Raw genomic sequence first — 18,475 nt, forward strand, 5'->3', positions numbered from 1 at the left:
AAGGCACAGATACCAACACAGCAAACACAAGGGTGGGTTCCACCCCCCACTCTTCCACAGGCCAACTACAGGGACCAGAAAGACTGCAATTTTTAACCACTACAACTCTATAGGAACAGAAGCCTCATCTTTCTTATGTGCACAGGGTCACTGGGTAACTATGGTCATTCTCAGCTGTACATGGTAACCATCATTATTTGGGAAGTTTTAAAAGCCCGATTAAGACTGCCAATTTCCTCTATCTCACTCCTGAAGATTAAACAATCCCGTGGTCAAATGGCACAGACCCGCTAGCTACTCTCACAAGAGAGAAGACAACCGAGGAATGACAGGAGGGACAGCCTGCCAAGCTGCCCCTCAAGTTCTCAATGCCACAAAGAAAGGCAAGTTTGCTTCTCAGAAGGTAGTTCTTCACAAGACAGGACACCCTCCTCTCTTTTATCGGGCTTACTCTTGCTGAGCAGATCTCCAAAGACCTCTGACATCCCAGACCAAATGCTTACCTTGGAATTAACCGTACCCCGATTACAGTAGAGTTTAGCATTTGTTTTTATGTTGTTGGGGTCTATCCCCAAGGCTTCTGTGTACAGTTCATATGCTAGCTTGTAATTTCCTTCCTTAAATGCTTTATTCCCATCTTCTTTCTTGGCTTTAAGGGCTTTGGCATTCTAGAGAAAAGCAAGGGGTGGTCAGTTCACTCAACAGTGAAGGTAGTTTTCTCAATTTCTTCAATCCCAACAGTCAGGTAGGAAAGTCTCCCACTACCTAGACTACTCAGGGATGCTTCTGACAAACTGACAGGTGGAGCTGTCACATTCCTTTAGATTCTCAATTCTTCCAGTCTAGCGAGCATCTTTGTTCTCCTCTTTTCCCACTTAGCCCCAGGCATGATAAACAGTCACCTATCACTGAGCTAGGGCCCTAGTCTCACTTGTAACTTAAGCTATGAAAGGAAGCTTTATTCCCATTCTGATTCTTAGATCACCATGTTGAGAACTTACTCTACAAGCAATACAAGCCTTCTCGTGGTCAGGAGCCATCCTGAGAGCCTGCACAAAAAACTGAACTGCTTTTTCAATACAGTCTTCATAATAAAGGCAAAGACCCCGGACATACAGAGCATCAGCATTGGTGGAATCCATTCGTAAAATGTCACTGCAACAAAAAAGACACATTCAGCCATGGTTTGTCGTGACCATTTCTACCATGTGGTTACACTGTTCCTCAATCATGACTCTAATATTCAAAGTGCCCACAGGTAAACAGATTCCCAAGAACTACCTCCAAACAGGTTAAAATAAACTACCTATAGTTATCTTCAATTTTTTTTTCATTCTCCCCACCTCCCACAGTACCAGGGATTAAATCCTGGGCCTTGTACATGATAGGCAAGCACGTTACCACTGAGCCCAACCTCTTTTCCCTATCATTCCCACCCAATATATTTCTTCTGTCCCATAATCTTATCTTTTGGGTATGCTTTCTTTTTTCTTTTTTTAAGACAGGGCTTCTCTGGGTTACAGTCTTGAAGATCACTTTGTAGACCATCCATGCTGGCCTCAAACTCACAAAGACCTACCTGTCTCTCAAGTGCTGGGATTAAAGGTGTGCACCACCACAGCCTGGGTGTGTCTCAAAATCTTTTATTGAACTAGAAGAGGGGCGGGAAAACTACTGCCTACAGAGCTAAGTCCTTTCTTTTACTATTTTTCATTTCTTTTTCTATCTTCATATTTTAGTGCTAGGTGTTTGGTAATAGGGAGTGGAATAAAGGCTTAGTGCACGCTAAGCACAAGTTCAACCACTGCGCCATACAACATTCCAGAACTTCTGCCACTGCCTCCCTACCATTCCTACGGTACTGGGACTGAAGCCAGACTAGACAAGCACTCTACCACTAATATCCTTATCGCTGCCACTGGTTTGTGTAAATAAAATTTGGTTTACACCAACTCAGCGATTATCTGGGGCTGCCTCTGTGCTATAATGGCAGAGGGCAGAGAGCTGAGCAGTTGCAATATAGACCCATGACCTACAAAAGATAAAACAGTTACTATATGGATAGCTAAAGAGGTTCCTGGAGGAGAAATGACTGCATCCAAACAAACAAGCCCAGGCTGGTAAAACTGCTCACTGGCTAAGAGCATTAGCTGCCAAGCCTGACCACCTAAATTCAATCCCCAAAACCGTCCATAGGGAGGATGGAGAGAACCAGCTCCCCATGAGTTGTCCTTCTAGCCTATATATGCGTGAAAATAAAGGTTAAAACAAACTCTCACACATTACATTCTTTCCATACGCTCAAGCACTTGCTACACCACTACATTCTTCGTACCTATGGGTCTTGGATCTACTCTGGTTTAACCTCTGGCTTTAAGCTCCAGGAAGGTCTGAACAAGCCTAGCTGACACACCCGCAGCTCCCATGTAGAGAGCAGCCAGCCGGTACCTGCAGTCCTATCTGCATCTCAGTGATGAACTGGCCAGATTGCATACCTGGCCACAAACTGTGCTTCTGGGTATCGACCCAGCATTGCTAAACATTCTGCTTTGAGGATTTTGAAGCGATGGCAGGCAGGGGCAAATTCTAGGGCACGGTCCATGCAGAAAACCACCTAAAGGAAGAGGAAAGCAAATAAGCCCTTCATCTTGGACTCCAGAAATGTCTTCACTTGAGTTTGGTCACAACAACAGACTCAGTGCTCGAAGACATTACCTGGGTTTACTGCTTAGCAGTCAAGTAATATCAAAGTTTACACACAATCAATGAAAACAGTGAAATGAAAACAGCAGAGTCATACAATGACAGCTAACACTAAGTACTTTTATTAGCACAGAATTAATAAGTGATATCATTACCTTTATTTTAGTGATGAGAAGACTAAGGGATGGAGAACCAAGCAAGGTTCTAGGTCACCCAAGTTCCACCTTAAGTACAGCAGGACTCCAGAGTCTCTAACCTTAACCAAGCTAAGCAGCCTCCATGGTGTGAACCCAGTGACTACGATCAAAGCTCACAGTCGTCTCACAAACACTGTTTGTTATTTACCACTGTCATTGTTTGTTAGGGCTTAACCTGTTAAGCAAGACAAGAATGGCGAAAATAACCTGGCACAGAGTCAATGCTGCACGCAGCACAGAAACTCCTGCTTCTTTTCCTGGGACTGCAGCCTCACATATTCAAAGACGGGGGGGGGCATGGAGAACTGGCTCAATGGTTGAGAGCACTGGCTATTTTTCCACAAGATCTGGGTTCAATTTCCAGAACCCACATGAAAACTCCCAACTGTCTATAATTTTAGTCCCAAGGGATCCAATGCTCTCTTCTGGCCTATAAGGGTTCTAGGTATGCACACAGTACACAGACATACACAGAGGCAAAATATTCATACACATCAGTTAATTTTTGAAAACACTTAAAAGACAGTTTCTTTGTCCAGCTCTAGGTGCCCTGCAACTCACCAAGTAGATCAGGCTGGCTTTGAACTCACAGAGATATGCCTGCTTCTGCCTCCTGGATGCTGGGATTAAAGTAGTTTGCTACCACGCCCATCAAGTTTCACATCTTACTATCAGGTTGGCCCTTCTTACATTTACTTTAGTATAGAAACTCCTGCACTGAAAGAGCCCTCCTGCAAGGGTCCTAAGGGTTGCCACGTGACTTCTCCCACCAGCCCAGTATCTCACGCATACCGCATACCGAGCAAAACTGCAGTGAGTTCACTTTCAGCCACATAAGCCTCCGTGGTTCACTCCCCTTTCTTTCTTTCCTTCCCTTCCTTCCTTCCTTCCTTCCTTCCTTCCTTCCTTCCTTCCACAACTTTGTTCTCTGAGCTTTCACTTCTTATTTAAGCTGCTATTCCTGGGATATCCTCACTAACTCACATTCTCCCCTAAGAATAACGGGCCAAAGGAGAAATCTTTAAGACTGAATATGAATCCTAAAAGCAAGGAAAAATAACTTTCATCAACGTAGACTGCTCTAATGGCAGACTCTGTAACTCTAAAGTAGAAATGCACAAATGTTCCATGTACTACTGTGGAAAGACGTCAAGACCTACTCAGTGGGGGAAAATGTACAGAATATGAACAATACGCTACCTTTCGTGCAAGCAAAACTAAGAATCTGTATTTGATGTATGTATGTACAACAACATGGTACAAGAGAATGGAAGCGACATGAACAGCATGGGGCTGAGATACAGCTCAGTGAGGGCTCTTGCCTCCATGCTTGATACTGAGCACTACCCCAGCACTGGTGGACAGGGGGCAGACCACAGGGCCTAAGTAGAGAGATTTTGTTTGTAATCTAACAAATAAAGCTTGCCTGAAGATCGGAGTGCAGAACTGAGCCACTAGTTAGCCAGGCAGTGGTGGCGCACACCTTTAACCCCAGCACACAGAAGACAGAGGCAAATGGATCTCTGTGAGTTGAAGGCCAGCCTGGTTTACAGATCTAGCGCTAGAACAGCCAGGGTTACACAGAAAAACCCTATCTTGAAAACAAACAAGAAAAACCCATAAACAAGGAAGTAAATAGTGAGACACTGAGCTGTTCACTGAGAAGTTTTGTGCTGTCAACAAAGCCATGACAAGACGGCAGAGGTCACTGGGTGTTCTAAGGACAGTGATGACAACTGAGGTATCACGTAGGTGGAGCTGTGGTACTGACTTCTTCAAAGAGAAAAAGGATGAGGAGGAGAGGGAAAAGCTAGCCACCACTTCAGCAGCCACACCCCGTGGTTTCACAAGGACAGCGCTCCATGCACAGCTAGCTCTGCTCATCGTGAGGAGCATCAGTTGGAGGCTCAGTGCTCCATCTCCTACCCCCCACCATGTCCCCAGTAGGGACAGCTGCAGGCAAAGAAGATCTTTGTTTCTTCCAAGTTCATCTGTTTCCCCTGCCAGGATCATAATTCTTCATTTGTGACATCACCATGAGCTACAGTGGGTGTGTGTGTGTGCTGGGATGTCAGAAACAGAGGTTTCTGTCACAAACTCAGGATTCTGGCTCCAAAGTAGGCAAGTGAGAAAAGAAATCCAAAAGACTGCTTTTTAAGACAAAGCTTTTGTCTATGTGAGCCTCAGAAAAAACGTGACAGTAGTTAGAACTGCTCTCCAAACACACACACGCACAACAAACTCAAGAACCACACTACAAAGACATTATGATTATCAAAGTCACTGAGCAGGAGGATGATACTAAGTGAATATTGGGATGCTGCACAAGCTAGTCAGATATATTAATTCCTGATTAAGGCCCTCAGAATATGAGGGTTAGGAAGGATGATTACTTGTTCTTCAAAACATTTACTCAATTCCTGCTACGGAAAGCCCTGAGCAAACGCCTACATATGAGGCAATATCTCCCTCCCTTGAACTGAAATCTCTGTCAAATGATCCTAAAAAAACTCCCGATCATGACTTTTGATGTCTGCTGGCCTTCCACTTCCTGCTTTGGTTCTTCAGTGAAAGCTAGTTCTTTACCACCTAAGAAACAATGGGACCCATACTTTAGGCTTAACGCCAAGATCCAGAAAGAGTCTAGAACTTTCATACTTGTTCCCTATTTCAGATACATCAACCCCTTTAACACACGACTGTCAAAAACTACCAGACACTATAATATTTATTAAAGTCTAACACCAAGCTGGGTATAGTGGCAGCAAGAGGACTGTCAAGTTTCAGGCAAGTCTGGACTACAGAGCAAGACCCAAAATAACATCAAAAAGGGAGTGGTGGCTCATGCTGCAATCAAGTACTATGAAAGGCTGAGGCTGGGAGACTGCTGCAAAAAGGTAGTGGTGACAGATTACACATACTCCCCAAAAACATAAACAAGGGCTTCTCCATACTCTTATTTATAGCATCTACTCCACTGAAGAGTTTAACTCTCACAATCAGATAAAAATAGATTATTCGACCCCTGTATTTCCAACTGGCTTTTCCTTCTAGATACGACCATACATAACCAATGGGAAAAAGCAGGCTGATTTTTGCTTTATATCAAAAAGCCAAGTATAATTAAGAAAATAAACAACTTAACAAAAAGTACTTTTAAGAGAGAAAAAGAATCAAAAGCCAAATTCAAATGGCATGTACTATGCTACCCTTTTCTGTAGGACAGCAGCACCGAGGAGGCAGGTTCTATCACTTCTACTTTACCTTCCGGAAATCTCGTTTTTCAAAATCCATTTCCGCTATTTTCTCATACTCCATGACTGCATTGGCGTTCTTGAACTAAACCAGAAAAAAAAAAGTAGTTTAGGTTAATCAATCACAAAATTCACTAAGACCTTGATGTATTTGCTCTTTCAAGAATATCACTGAAGCAAGGTGTGGGTGCACAAACCTTTAAACCCAGCACTGGGGAGGCAGAGGCAGGCAGATCTCTTGAGTTTGAGGCCAGCCTGGTCTACAGAGTGAGTTCCAGGATAGCCAGAGCTACATGGTGAGATTGTCAACAGCAACACTAAAGCTGGGCATAGTAGTACATGCCTTTAACCCCAGCACTTGAGACACAGAGGCAGGGAGATTTCTGTGTGAGGCCAGTCAGAGCTACACAGATAGTTACCATAGTCAAACCCTGTGTCAAAAATGAAAGAAGGGAAAAAAGTCACACCAAAGAACCAGGCATGCTGGTGTATGTCTAGACCAGCACTAGGAGGCTGAGGCAGGAGAATAGCAAGTTTGAGGTTAGTCTGTATTACACCGTGAGTTAAGACAGTTTGAGATACAGAGAGACTCTCTCAAAAATCCAATTAAAGGTGGGGGAGGCATGGAGCACGATACAGGAGAGATGGTTCAGTGGTTAGGGGCTCTTGTTGCTCTTCCACAGTACTGAGTTCAGTTCCAGTACCCATATTGGGCTGCTCACAACTTGAAACTCCAGCTCCAGTGGGTTTGATGCCCTCTTTTGGCTTCTGTAGGCACAAGGCTTCTACTGGCATACATATATAAATTAAAAAAACAAAACAAGGTTGGAGAGATGACTCAGTGCGTAAACACTTGACATGCAAGTGTGAAGACCTGAGATCAAATCCCATGTTATACATGTATACATATGTAAACCCAGCGTTGCTATGGTAAGATAGGGGCGGGAAAAGGAGACTCTCTAATAGCTGGAGTGTCAGCTAGCCTGGAGTATGTAGCAAGCAAACATGAGACCCTGTCTTTCTGGGCATGGTAGTCCACACTTTTAAACCCAACCCTTAAGAGGCATAGGGTAGCCTGGTCTACAGAGCAAGTTCCAAGCCAGTTAGGGATACATAGTGAGACCCTCATCAGAAAGACAAAAACTGGAGGTCCTGTTCCAAACAAGGTGGGAGGTGAGAGCTCACCTTTAAGACAACAACTCTGACCTCCAACATGACTGCCACAGCTAGTGCAAGCCTGCCCTCATATAAACAAGAACATGTACACACATAGGTTTAAAACAAAACACAAAACACACACACACACACACACAAAAACCCACTGATTTCTAACACACACACACAAAGGAGGAAGAAAAATGAGAACTAAATTAAACATTTTCTAAAACTGCTAGTGACAATAAAGATCCTCCCCAGCACCGAGAGGAAAAGGCCAGTTAGCCTGGGCTACATGGAGACACTCTCTTTTGTTTGAGACAAGGGCTCATGTAGCCTGGACTAGTCTTAAACATGTTATGTAGCTGAAATTCCAAAATATGCACCACCACATATGGTTTAATTGGAAATGGGATCAAACCGAAGGCCTTATCCAAGCACTCTGCCTGCTAAGCTACATTCCAAGCCCTGAGACTGGAAAGGGCAAGACCCAAACTTTATGTCTAATTTGAACTTTTTGTTAGGAAGACAGGAGCTATATGAGTTACACAAAAAAGAGACAATGTACGCTAGAGACTGGGCAGTTCTGAGATGCCTGCTAAAATGCATCCAGGCACCAACTGCATGAAGGTGGAACTGAAAGACGTGTGCTACCAACTTAAGCCAGATCTGAACACATTTCAATTCTTTTTGACAGCACCAAGATCTAAAATCTGGACTCACAACTTGCTAGACAAGTGCTCTACACCTGAGCTACATCCCAGCTTCAATTCACCCAAAGGCTTTAACTTTACTCAACTTAGTTCCTTGAAGCATCGGCTATTCACCCTGTCATCTCAGAAACCTTCCACTTTTTACAGACTCACACCCCATTCAACAGTTAAGGAAACAGAGTCCCAGAGACTATGGCATTTGTCTAAAGTCAGCTAAGTTGCTGCTGGTGAAGGGGGACCATTAGTCCTGCCTTTTGGGTCACTATTCCTTCCAGAGGCACGGCACCGCCACCTCTCACACTAGCAGATCAGACCCACCTCCTGTTGTGCCTGGGCATTTTTATGATCCAGTTCTAGGGCTCTTTGGAAACTGCGACATGCTGCCATTGCATTCCCCAGTGAGAGGTGGCATTTGCCTTCTCGGAGATGTCCCTAAAAGAAAGAGCACAAAGGGAAGGAAAGGAATATGACTGCAGAGCCATATCAAACCCAACAACAAATGCTCTGCAAATCAACACATGGTGAAAGGTAGGGTGGTGGTTCGGTGGACAGCGGTCACAGTCAGGAATTGTGGCTGTCCAAATGAAAAGAGGAAGTGTTCCTGATGATTAGCAGCTACAGGGCAGAGATACTACTGTACAATATCATCTGCACTGATTAGAACAGCACCCTAGAGAATGATCTGCAGGACTAGAAACCCTGGGCTAGAAGAACAGAACTGTAGACACATTACATACCCGGACAAAACTGTCATCCAATCTCACTGACTGCTGTGCATCCCCAAGAGCTTCCCGGAACCGCCCAAGCATCATCAGTGTAGCCGCTCGATTACCATAATAGCTGGCATTTTTAGGACACATATCTACAGGAAAAGTAACAGAACACAAAGAGTTCAGCACAGAGGGATACAGAGATGACTCAGTGAATAAGAACACTTCTTGCTTTTACAGAGAACTCAGATTTGATTCCCAGCACCTTTATGGTGGCTCACAAGCATCTGCAATGCTAGTTCCAAGTGATCTGATATGATACCCTCTTCTGATTTTTCTGGGTGCCATGAACATACGCAGTACACAAGCATACATACAAAGCATTCAGTACACAAAAAATTTAAAAATATAAAAATATTCATGCAAAAAAAAAAGTTCAGCTGGGTATGGTGGTTTACATCTTTAATCCCAGCACTCTAGACACAGAAGTAGAAGATTAAGTTTAAGACCAGCCTGGTCAATGTAGCCAGTTCCAAGACAGCCAAGGCTACACATAGTGAGGCCCTGCCTCAGACAAACAAAACAAAAAACTCAGCACATGGTGATTTAAAACTACAGGGCCATCTCTTACAGAACTATTTCACGGAAGGCCTGGAGAGCTGTCTCAATAGTTATACTTGTCATACAGTGTGAGAATCAGCATCAAGATCTCCAGAACCTGGGGCTGGCGAGATGGTTCAGAGGATAAGAGCAGTGGCTGCTCTTCCAAAGGTCCTGAGTTCGATTCCCAGCAACCACATGGTAGCTCACAACTATCTGTAATGAGATCTGGTGCCCTCTTCTGGCCCACAGAGATACATTCAGGCAGAATATTATATATATAATAAATAAATAAATTAAAAAAAAAAAAGATCTCCAAAACCCAAGTAAATGCTGGGTGACCTGCTGGTAACTCCAACCTCAAAGGGCAGAGATAGGGGACCCTCTGAGAAAATTAGCCATCGAGACTATCAACTAACTCTAGATTTGATTGAGACTCTGCCTCCATGAATAGCATGGAACAGCAATTGAGGATGCTCCCCACATCAACCTTGGCCTATATATGCTCACGCACACATGCACAACACACCAAAAAAAAAGGGGGGGATGGGGATAAGAGACCTAGATCAAGAGAATCAAATATAAACATGTTGAGGGGAACTGAGAATGGGGGGGCCAAAGCAGGAAGATTTCTGCCAGTTCTGAGCTAGCCCGGAGTAAATACAGGGACCCCATTTCAAAAAATAAAACATTAAGCTGGACGGTGGTGGCGCATGCCTTTAATCCCAGCACCTCTGTGAGTTCAAGGCTAGCCTGGTCTACAAGTGCTAGCTCCAGAACAGGCTCCAAAGCTACAGAGAAACCCTGTCTTGAAAAACTAATGATAATAATAATAATAATAATAGGCTAGGGGTGAATGGGGGTAGAGAACAGTAGAAACCATGGACTGCATGTAACCTCTTCCCATGCTGACACACTCTCTCTAAAGGTCACAGCCAAAATTCTATTTGTGGAAATGGAGAAGAGCAATGATTCATCCAATTTGATTTCATCCCCAGCACCTCAACATGACACAACAAAACAAGAACTCTTGCTGTGTATGTTCAAGATCATCTTCAACTATAAGCAAGTTTAATGTTGGTCTACATGAAACTCATAAAAAATAAAAAATGCTGTCATAATGCATGGAGACAAGATTCAATTTTATCCTCAAAGGCCATTTCCTAAGATAGAAGAAGGAAGCACTGACAATCAGATGTATGTGCTGGGCATCTATCTCAGCTAGAAAACAATTACTGATCCCAAGATGATCAGGTCATGAGTTCACCAGCTCACTAAGCAAAAAGTGCTTACAACAGCATCCGGCAAATAAATCTATCTACTGCAATGACCAGATCCTTCTCACCTATGGCTTTTGTATAGTAGTTATAAGCCTCGTTGTAGTCCTTCTTAGCATAATATGCATTCCCTTGTTCCTTGAAGGATTCCGCTTCCCTGGAAAGGAAAAGAAGAGTTACATTACTATACTTCAAGGATGACCTCTATGTTCTCACAGGAGCAGTCTGAGGTTTAGAGCCAAGCTTCAACTTAGTATGACGCAAAGTGATTTACAGATCTGTCCATCACACTAATGGACACAAAGGAGCCCAGTAAAATAATCCAGCTCATTTACATTCTATTCAGAGACATTCAAACAAATCAAGAGAACTTTCGGTTAGGTGCAGGAGTTCACACCTGAAATTCCTCAATCTGGGGAGGCTCAGACAGAACGGCTGCTTTGAATTTGAGGCCAGCCTGAGCTACACAGTAAGTTCCATGCCATTGTGGGTTACAGATTGAGACTGTCTCAAAAACCCAACACAATACAACAAAACAAAGCCTGCTAGGCATGGTGTCAAAAGCCTGCCATCCCAGCACTTAGGATGCAGAGTCTCCTAGGAGATCAGGATTTCAAATCCAAGCCTGGTGACATCAACTTTGAAGACAGCCTGTATTATCTGAGATCTACTCTCAAAAAAACCAAACCAGGCTGGAAAGAGGACATAGTAGTTAAGAATAGTTGTTGCTCTTGCTTCCAGAAGACTTGGGTTCAGTTTCCAGCACCTACATGGTGGCTCACAACCATGTGTAACTCCAGCTGCAGGGGATCCAATGGCTTCTTTGGACCTCTGAAAGCACCAGGAACACAAGTGGTGCACATCCATACTTGCATGCAAAACATTCATATACATAAAGTAAAAATAGATCCTAGGGGCTGGAGAGATGGCTCAGTGGTTAAGAGCATTGCCTGCTCTTCCAAAGGTCCTGAGTTCAATTCCCAGCAACCACATGGTGGCTCACAACCATCTGTAATGAGGTCTGGTGCCCTCTTCTGGCCTGCAGGCATACACACAGACAGAATATTGTATACATAATAAATAAATAAAATAAATATTTAAAAAAAAATAGATCCTAACAAAAAAAAATACAAAAACACCAAAACAGTAACAATAACACAAACTTCATAGTCTTTCATCTCGCTTGTTATTCCAGCCTACAGCCCCTCCCACGGGAGACATTTCGACATTTCCTCAAGCAGCTCATTTTCCTTTTCCTCTCTGCTGTTAAAAGCTCAAACCTCTTGGGCCTTGTGCACACTACACACATGCTTTGTAAGTGAGGCGCTGAAAGCCAACAGTGAACTTTTCCAGTATGTCACAACTACTGCCCCTCTTTAGTTTTGTTTCTGAAGGGCTGGGTTTGAAAATTTGAGACGCTGTCTTTACATGTAGCTTAGACTATCCTTGAATTTGTGGCAATTCTGCTGCAGCCTCCCAAGTGCTAGGCTTACAAACTTTTAATATGTCTACATTTGCAAACTTTCTAGGAAAAACATTTTCAGGTAATTCCACTCAGGGCAACCAACTTCTCAATATGAAACAGTTCAGCCTTAAGAATCTTAATAATTGAGCCTCCTGAAAAGTGGTTTCCCCTTTGTCAATGGAGGCCAGTGGGAAGCATGTGACAAAGGAGTGAAAAGCATATGGGTATATACAATGGAAGACGGAGCTGAGTGACAGCAGAGACCCAGAATGCTGGAGGAAGTGCTTCTCTCTCAGCGTTCTCTCTTCACACCATGCGCATCTGCCCTTTTTACCATTCATCAAGTCAAGACACAACAGTGTTTGTGAAAAGCAAACTGGGGCTGGAAAGATGGATGGCTCAGCAGTTTAAAAGCGCTGCTTGCTCACACTGCTTGCTCTTCCAGAGGACCCAGGTTCAAATCCCAGCAACCACATGGCATCTCACTATTGTCTATAACTCCAGTTCCAGAGGATCTGACACCCTCACACAGACATACATATATGCAGGCAAAACACCAGTGCACATGAAATAAAAATTATTGGGGCTGAAGAGATGGTTCAGCGGTTAAGAGCACTGACTACTCTTCCAGAGGTACTGTGTTCAATTCCCAGCAACCATATATGGTGGCTCACAACCATCTGTAATAAAATCTAGTGTCCTCTTCTGGCCTGCAGGCAGACATACAGGCAGAACATTGCATACATAATAAATAAAACTTTAAATAAAATAAAATAATTTAAAAAAAAAAGAGCAAACTACTAACCTCAATCAAAAAAAAGTAGCCCTAAGCAGCAGGTGTGGTGGTACACATCTTTAATCCCAGGACTCAGGAGGCAGAGGTAAGAGGATCTTTGTGTCTTGGAGACCAGCCTGGTCTACATAGCATATAGTAAGGTATACATACTAAGACCCTGTCTTGGAGGGGGAGAAAAAAAGTACTTCAAAACATCCTATTTCCCAACTCGAATAATAAAGATGATTCTTTAGTGTAACATAACTAAGTATGAAAGCATTTCTTTTAGAGATTTTTGTTTCCTTTCCTATTCTCCATACATGCAAAAGGGAAATCAATTTAGGGTTGCCTGAAAGAGAGACAAAAGTCAGTTTTTGGTTCTCCCTTCTGGTACTGGGGATGAAACCGAGGGATTTGTATGAGCTAGGAAAGCACTGAGCTACATCCCCAGCAGTTTAACACTGGCGATGAAGCAGGAGGTTGCAGCTTGAGTCTACGACACAGCATGCGAGAGATTCGTGTTTCATTTCTTACATATTTTAAACCACAAACTGACAAAGCTGTCCTCCCTTTTCAAACTTCCTCAACACTGTCCTGGTAAGGCCCCTAAGATGAAAAGACTGCTAGAGAAAGAAGGAAAATGGGGTGACTTACTAATGTTGACAGTTATTTTACTGGGTGGAAATCTGCCTGAAAATCTTTTTATACCAACTGTCATGATGCTTTAAAAAGGCCATCTGCTATTAAAAGAACCCAGGAAAGACCTCCCTCACTTGCAGGACGTAAGACAATCAACTGAAGTCTTTCCGTGCAAGATACAAAATTCCTTTAAGCATAAATTAAGCAGAGTGTTACACAAACTCTAAGAAAAGCCTATGTTTTAACAACAGACATGCCAAGAGATTCCAAGGGCTTTCCCTGAACTGGATTCCAGAAGCTAAGAAAAAACACTCTGAAGAAATGGAGTAAACTCTGGAGTAGATACTGACCTATCTCAAATCTAGCTTTTTCAGTCAGTAGAGGTTAAGAATAAATAGCCAGATCTTTGAGGAAGACCAAAGGCATTCAGCCACTGAGCCAGCAGCACAAGGCTTATTAATAACAAGAGCTCCTGAATGGTGGTTTTTCCTCAACGCTTTTCCCACGGAGCATGAGGGCACTGCTGGCTTCTAATATAAACCTAAACGATTTCAGTTGAATACACTAACAGGTATTTTGGCCAGGTTCTTTCCATGCACAACTAGCCGAGTAAGGTTCATTGTTCCCACACACCCTCCCCAAAACAACCTCAAGTCTGCTGGAGTTTAAGTAACTTGTCTAATGTCAGAGAGTGACCATGCTTGTCAGACCCCAAAGTCTGCATGTGTTACTATCTAAGCGTTCTAATGCTCACTTCTGTGATATTGATAAGCACTTTAAAATTGATCTGTACTATTGGAAATAAGGCAAGGACAATAAATAAACTTTTCTTTACACTAAGACAAAACAGCTGTCATGAAAAATCTGTCCCAGGGATTTTTCTGAATCCAGGTTTGAAACCTGGATTTAATCAAGCTAAACAAGATCTCTAACCACCAGTCACAGAGAAAGTGGGGCTTCTTTCTCTTTAAAATGTAAGACCCAGGGAACTGGACTTTGCCTCCCCCAAGAAATGCATTTCAATTTAGTAAATGGTGAGTAGATTCCATTCTAGAGCAAACAAAGCAAGTAATGTAGAGTCAGCCCACAGCAGAAAGAACAAGAATTGTGTTGTGACAAGTTGCCAAGTCTTAACCTCACACTGCACATCAGTCCAGAATTAGCTATTCCCAGTTTCATAAAAAGGACTTATTTTCATAGAAACACAGTTTATTAGCAGCTGCCTAGACAAGAGACTTAGACACTTGGTGCTTTTAGCCCAAATGCTTATTTTTTGTATCCAGGTCCTGTGTCCAAATGGAGCCTAATTTCATTTTGGAGTTCCCCAAACACACAAGCTGTAACCAATGGGCCTGAGCCTTTGAGACCAGCAGAGGAAAAAGTGGATCTTTAGAATCCACCAGGATGGCACCAGGAACAATTCAGAGCTAGCTAAATCATTCAAGTCCTGCCTTGGAGGAAAGCTGAAGCTGTTCAATCTGCCCTTAAAGCAAAGTGACTGAAAGATGAGATGTCAAAAAGAGAAGAGCTTGTTAACACTGGAACTGAGGGCAATCTGAAGGTGGCACCTGTCACTACTGCCAGGGTTAGTAATTCATTTGATAACTGAATGAAGTTTCAATATGTACCTGCTAAAACATCAGTGCTGAGAAAGGAAGAGTTGAGATTATTTTCTGTGGGCACAAAAATTTGCAACACTCAGGAGGCAAAGGTGTGGATCTCTGTGAGTTTGAGGTTAACCTGGTCTACGCAGAGGAAGTTCCAGCCAGTCAGGGCTATCTAGATCTTGGCTCAAAAAGACAAACGAAAACAACTAAAACCCCCAAATTAAATTCAGACCAAACCTTAAAATACTAAAGCAAAATATCCATATCTAGAACTGGCCTGATGGTATTATTAACAACTATATACATCTCTTGTGATTTTCATACTCTCAGACAGCTCCAGTCAAGATGTGCACAGGCCTTCTAAAGCAATGCTGCAGCCATCTTTCCACTTCCAGATGAGGAAGCAACAATGATGTACAGCAGAAATGCAGTGATATATCGCAGTGATGCAGTGGTGTACTGTAGTGATGTACCACAGTGATGCATGGGAGTGATGCACAGTAGTTAGTGACGTACGCAGTGATACAGTGACTCAGGGTAGTGATATACTGCAGTGCTGTACCACAGTGACTGCTTTGGTCTCCTAACTTCTAGAAGCCTTCATAGTAGGTTTGTTGTTTTCATTTGCTTTGACTGGTTTTGCCCAGGCTGACCTCAATTCACTACAAAGCCAAGAATGACCCCGACCCTTTGGTCCTCCCACCTCAACCTCCCAAACTGAAGGTTTATAGACAAGCGCCACTGCCCTCAGCTTCATTTGTGCTGAGGACTTAACTCGAGACTTCAAGTGGATCCCTAACCCAGCCTATAATTTTGATTTTTTGTTTTGTTTGGTCTGTCTTTAAAATTTTTACTTTTTAAACATTTTACTTTTTTCTGACATAATTATATATTTATGGGGTACAGCATAGTATTTTAATCCATGTAATCATATAACAACCACAAAATGCTTTATTTTTTTTACTGGGAACAAAAATATACTTGTTAGAGTCAGGATCTCACTAGGTTTCACATGGTTGGCCTTGAACTCACTGTAGCTCAGCTCAAGCTTGGTCTTAACTCCCAACTCAACCACTCAAATAGTTTGAGATTATAGGCTTGCACACTAGGCCTGATTATGTAAGATTAGCTTATCTAATTCCCCACCCAATCTTTGGGTCAACTCCAAACATAATAAGCACAGCAGCTTGGATTCAACAAAGATGCTGGGAATAATTCTGACTGGAATCACTAATGACCAATTCTTGCAAAAATGGCTACAGGACAATTAAAAGAAAAAACTCAGGTCAATAAGATGGCTCATGGGTAAAGATGCTTACCACCAAGATTAACTACCAAGTTCAATCCATGGGGCCCCCAGGATGGGAGGAGAGAAGCAATTCCTAAGGGTGTCCTGTGACTTCCATACTGATGCTATACACACACACAAAGTCACCCTCCCCCCCTTTGAGATAGAGTTTCACTATGTAGCACTGGTTGGCCTAAAACTTGATATGTAGACCAGGCTAGCTCCAAACTCCATCTGACTTTGCTTCCCCAGTGCTGGGATTAGAGACCTGTGCCACCATGTCTGGCTGCAAACAGATTCTAAAAAAAAACCAAAAAACAAAAAAACAAAACAAACAAAAAACCACCCCCCCCCAAAAAAAACTTGTTCTTTTTGCATACATTCAAATGTCATCCACAGATGAGCACCCTTCCTGACAAAGGCACACAGCAGAACACATTATTCTCTTGGTATGCACTGCTGTTTTCAAACGTTTTTTCCACCAGTCAGAAAACGGCAGCCTTGGGCTGGAGAGATGGCTCAGTGGATAAGAGCACTCACTGCCTGCTCTTCCAAAGGTCAACTTCAATTCCCAGCAACCACATGGTGGCTCACAACCATCTGTAATGAGATCTGGTGCCCTCTTCTGGCCTGCAGTCATGCATGTAGGTAGAATACTGTATACACAATAAATAAATCTTTAAAAAAAGAAAAAGAAAAAGCAAACTGCAGCCTTGAAATCCTGCTCTTACACACCACGCACGCTAACATCCGTGTCTGAGCCTGCAGGTACTCTCTCTCTGAATCTTCTGTTCATTGTTGCTCTAATCACTACCACAAGCACTGCCACAGAATCATTTGGTCTTAGCAGGATCATGCAATCAAATGATCACCAGTCAACTTTGCACATTTACAGCTCAGTAAATTAAAAATACATTAAAACATAGTTGACACTGCAAGGTATCCTAAACTTAGATGACCTATAAAAATGTCCATTTCCTTTCTAAATACCTCCAAGATAAACACTTAAGCAAGTTTCTACCTTAAGCCAACTAGTTAACTTTTTAGCAATTAAAGCGGCATTCAGAAACTTCAGTCAGCCTCTGTCAGATGCTAGATAGCAATTTTTAAAAACCTCCTTAGGGGCTAGAGAAGATGGCTCAGAGGTTAACAGCACTGCCTGCTCTTCCAAAGGTCCTGAGTTCAATTCCCAGCAACCACATGGTGGCTCACAACCATCTGTAATGGGGTCTGGTGCCCTCTTCTGGCCTGCAGGCATAAACACAGACATAATATTGTATACATAATAAATAAATAAAAATTAAAAAAACCTCCTTAGGCTGGCAGAGTAGGTCAGGGGTAAAGGCACTTACCACGTAGCCTGGGACCCATATGGGGAAAAAGAGAAAACTGACCCCCCAAAGTTATCCTCTGACTTTCATGTGTGCTAGAGTGTGTACACATACAAAAATGTTTATACACACCCAGGATTAACAGGTTCCCCCCCCCTTTTTTTTGAGACAGGGTTTCTCTGTAGCTGTGGAGCCTGTTCTGGAACTAGCTCTTGTAGACCAGGCTGGCCTTGAACTCACAGAGACCCACCTGCCTCTGCCTCCAGAGTGCTGGGATTAAAGGCATGCAACACCACGGCCCAGCGAATAAAAGTCTTTTAAAATTAATACTTTTTCTCAGTGAGTGAAAGTCATTCAAAATTAATACTTTTTAATCTCTGTATCACTTGTATGCCTGGTGCCCTCAGAGGCAGAGGAGGGTTCCAATCCCCTGGAACTGGAGTTACAGACAGCTGTGAGCTGCCAACTGGGTGCTGGGAATTTAACCTGAGACGTCTAGAAGAGCAGTCAATGCTTTTTAACCACTGAGCCATCTCTCCAGCCCCTAGGGGTAAGACACCCCCACTCCCACCACCTGTGGGGAGGAAGGAAGGAAAAAAACCCAAAAACCTGCTTCAGCCATTGCATGAAAGCTGCTGTGCGCATCTGCAGCCAGGAGAGCATTAGGTTTCTGCACGACGACAGCTGCAGCACTGCTTCTCCTCCGAGGGTTTGCCTAGAGCACTGCACTGGTCAGTGTTTGTGTGTGTTTCTGTCACCCT

General features: G+C 43.1%; 1 protein-coding gene across 1 annotated transcript in view; it reads right to left on the minus strand.

Moving 5' to 3' along the window:
- Positions 1–18,475, minus strand: part of Dnajc7 (DnaJ heat shock protein family (Hsp40) member C7) — a 37,946-nt gene that overhangs the window by 7,106 nt on the left and 12,365 nt on the right. The window contains exons 2-8 of the mRNA XM_041644076.1: positions 10,678–10,766; positions 8,760–8,884; positions 8,341–8,454; positions 6,165–6,239; positions 2,496–2,614; positions 1,002–1,155; positions 504–668 (exon numbers count right to left, since the gene is read on the minus strand). Coding sequence (XP_041500010.1) covers positions 504–668; positions 1,002–1,155; positions 2,496–2,614; positions 6,165–6,239; positions 8,341–8,454; positions 8,760–8,884; positions 10,678–10,766 — 841 coding nt within the window. The remainder of the gene's footprint in view (positions 1–503; positions 669–1,001; positions 1,156–2,495; positions 2,615–6,164; positions 6,240–8,340; positions 8,455–8,759; positions 8,885–10,677; positions 10,767–18,475) is intronic.

Source organism: Microtus oregoni, unplaced genomic scaffold, assembly GCF_018167655.1.
Source record: "Microtus oregoni isolate MIOR12 unplaced genomic scaffold, Mior012 000091F_ref0000469, whole genome shotgun sequence".
Classification (NCBI taxonomy): Eukaryota; Metazoa; Chordata; class Mammalia; order Rodentia; family Cricetidae; genus Microtus; species Microtus oregoni.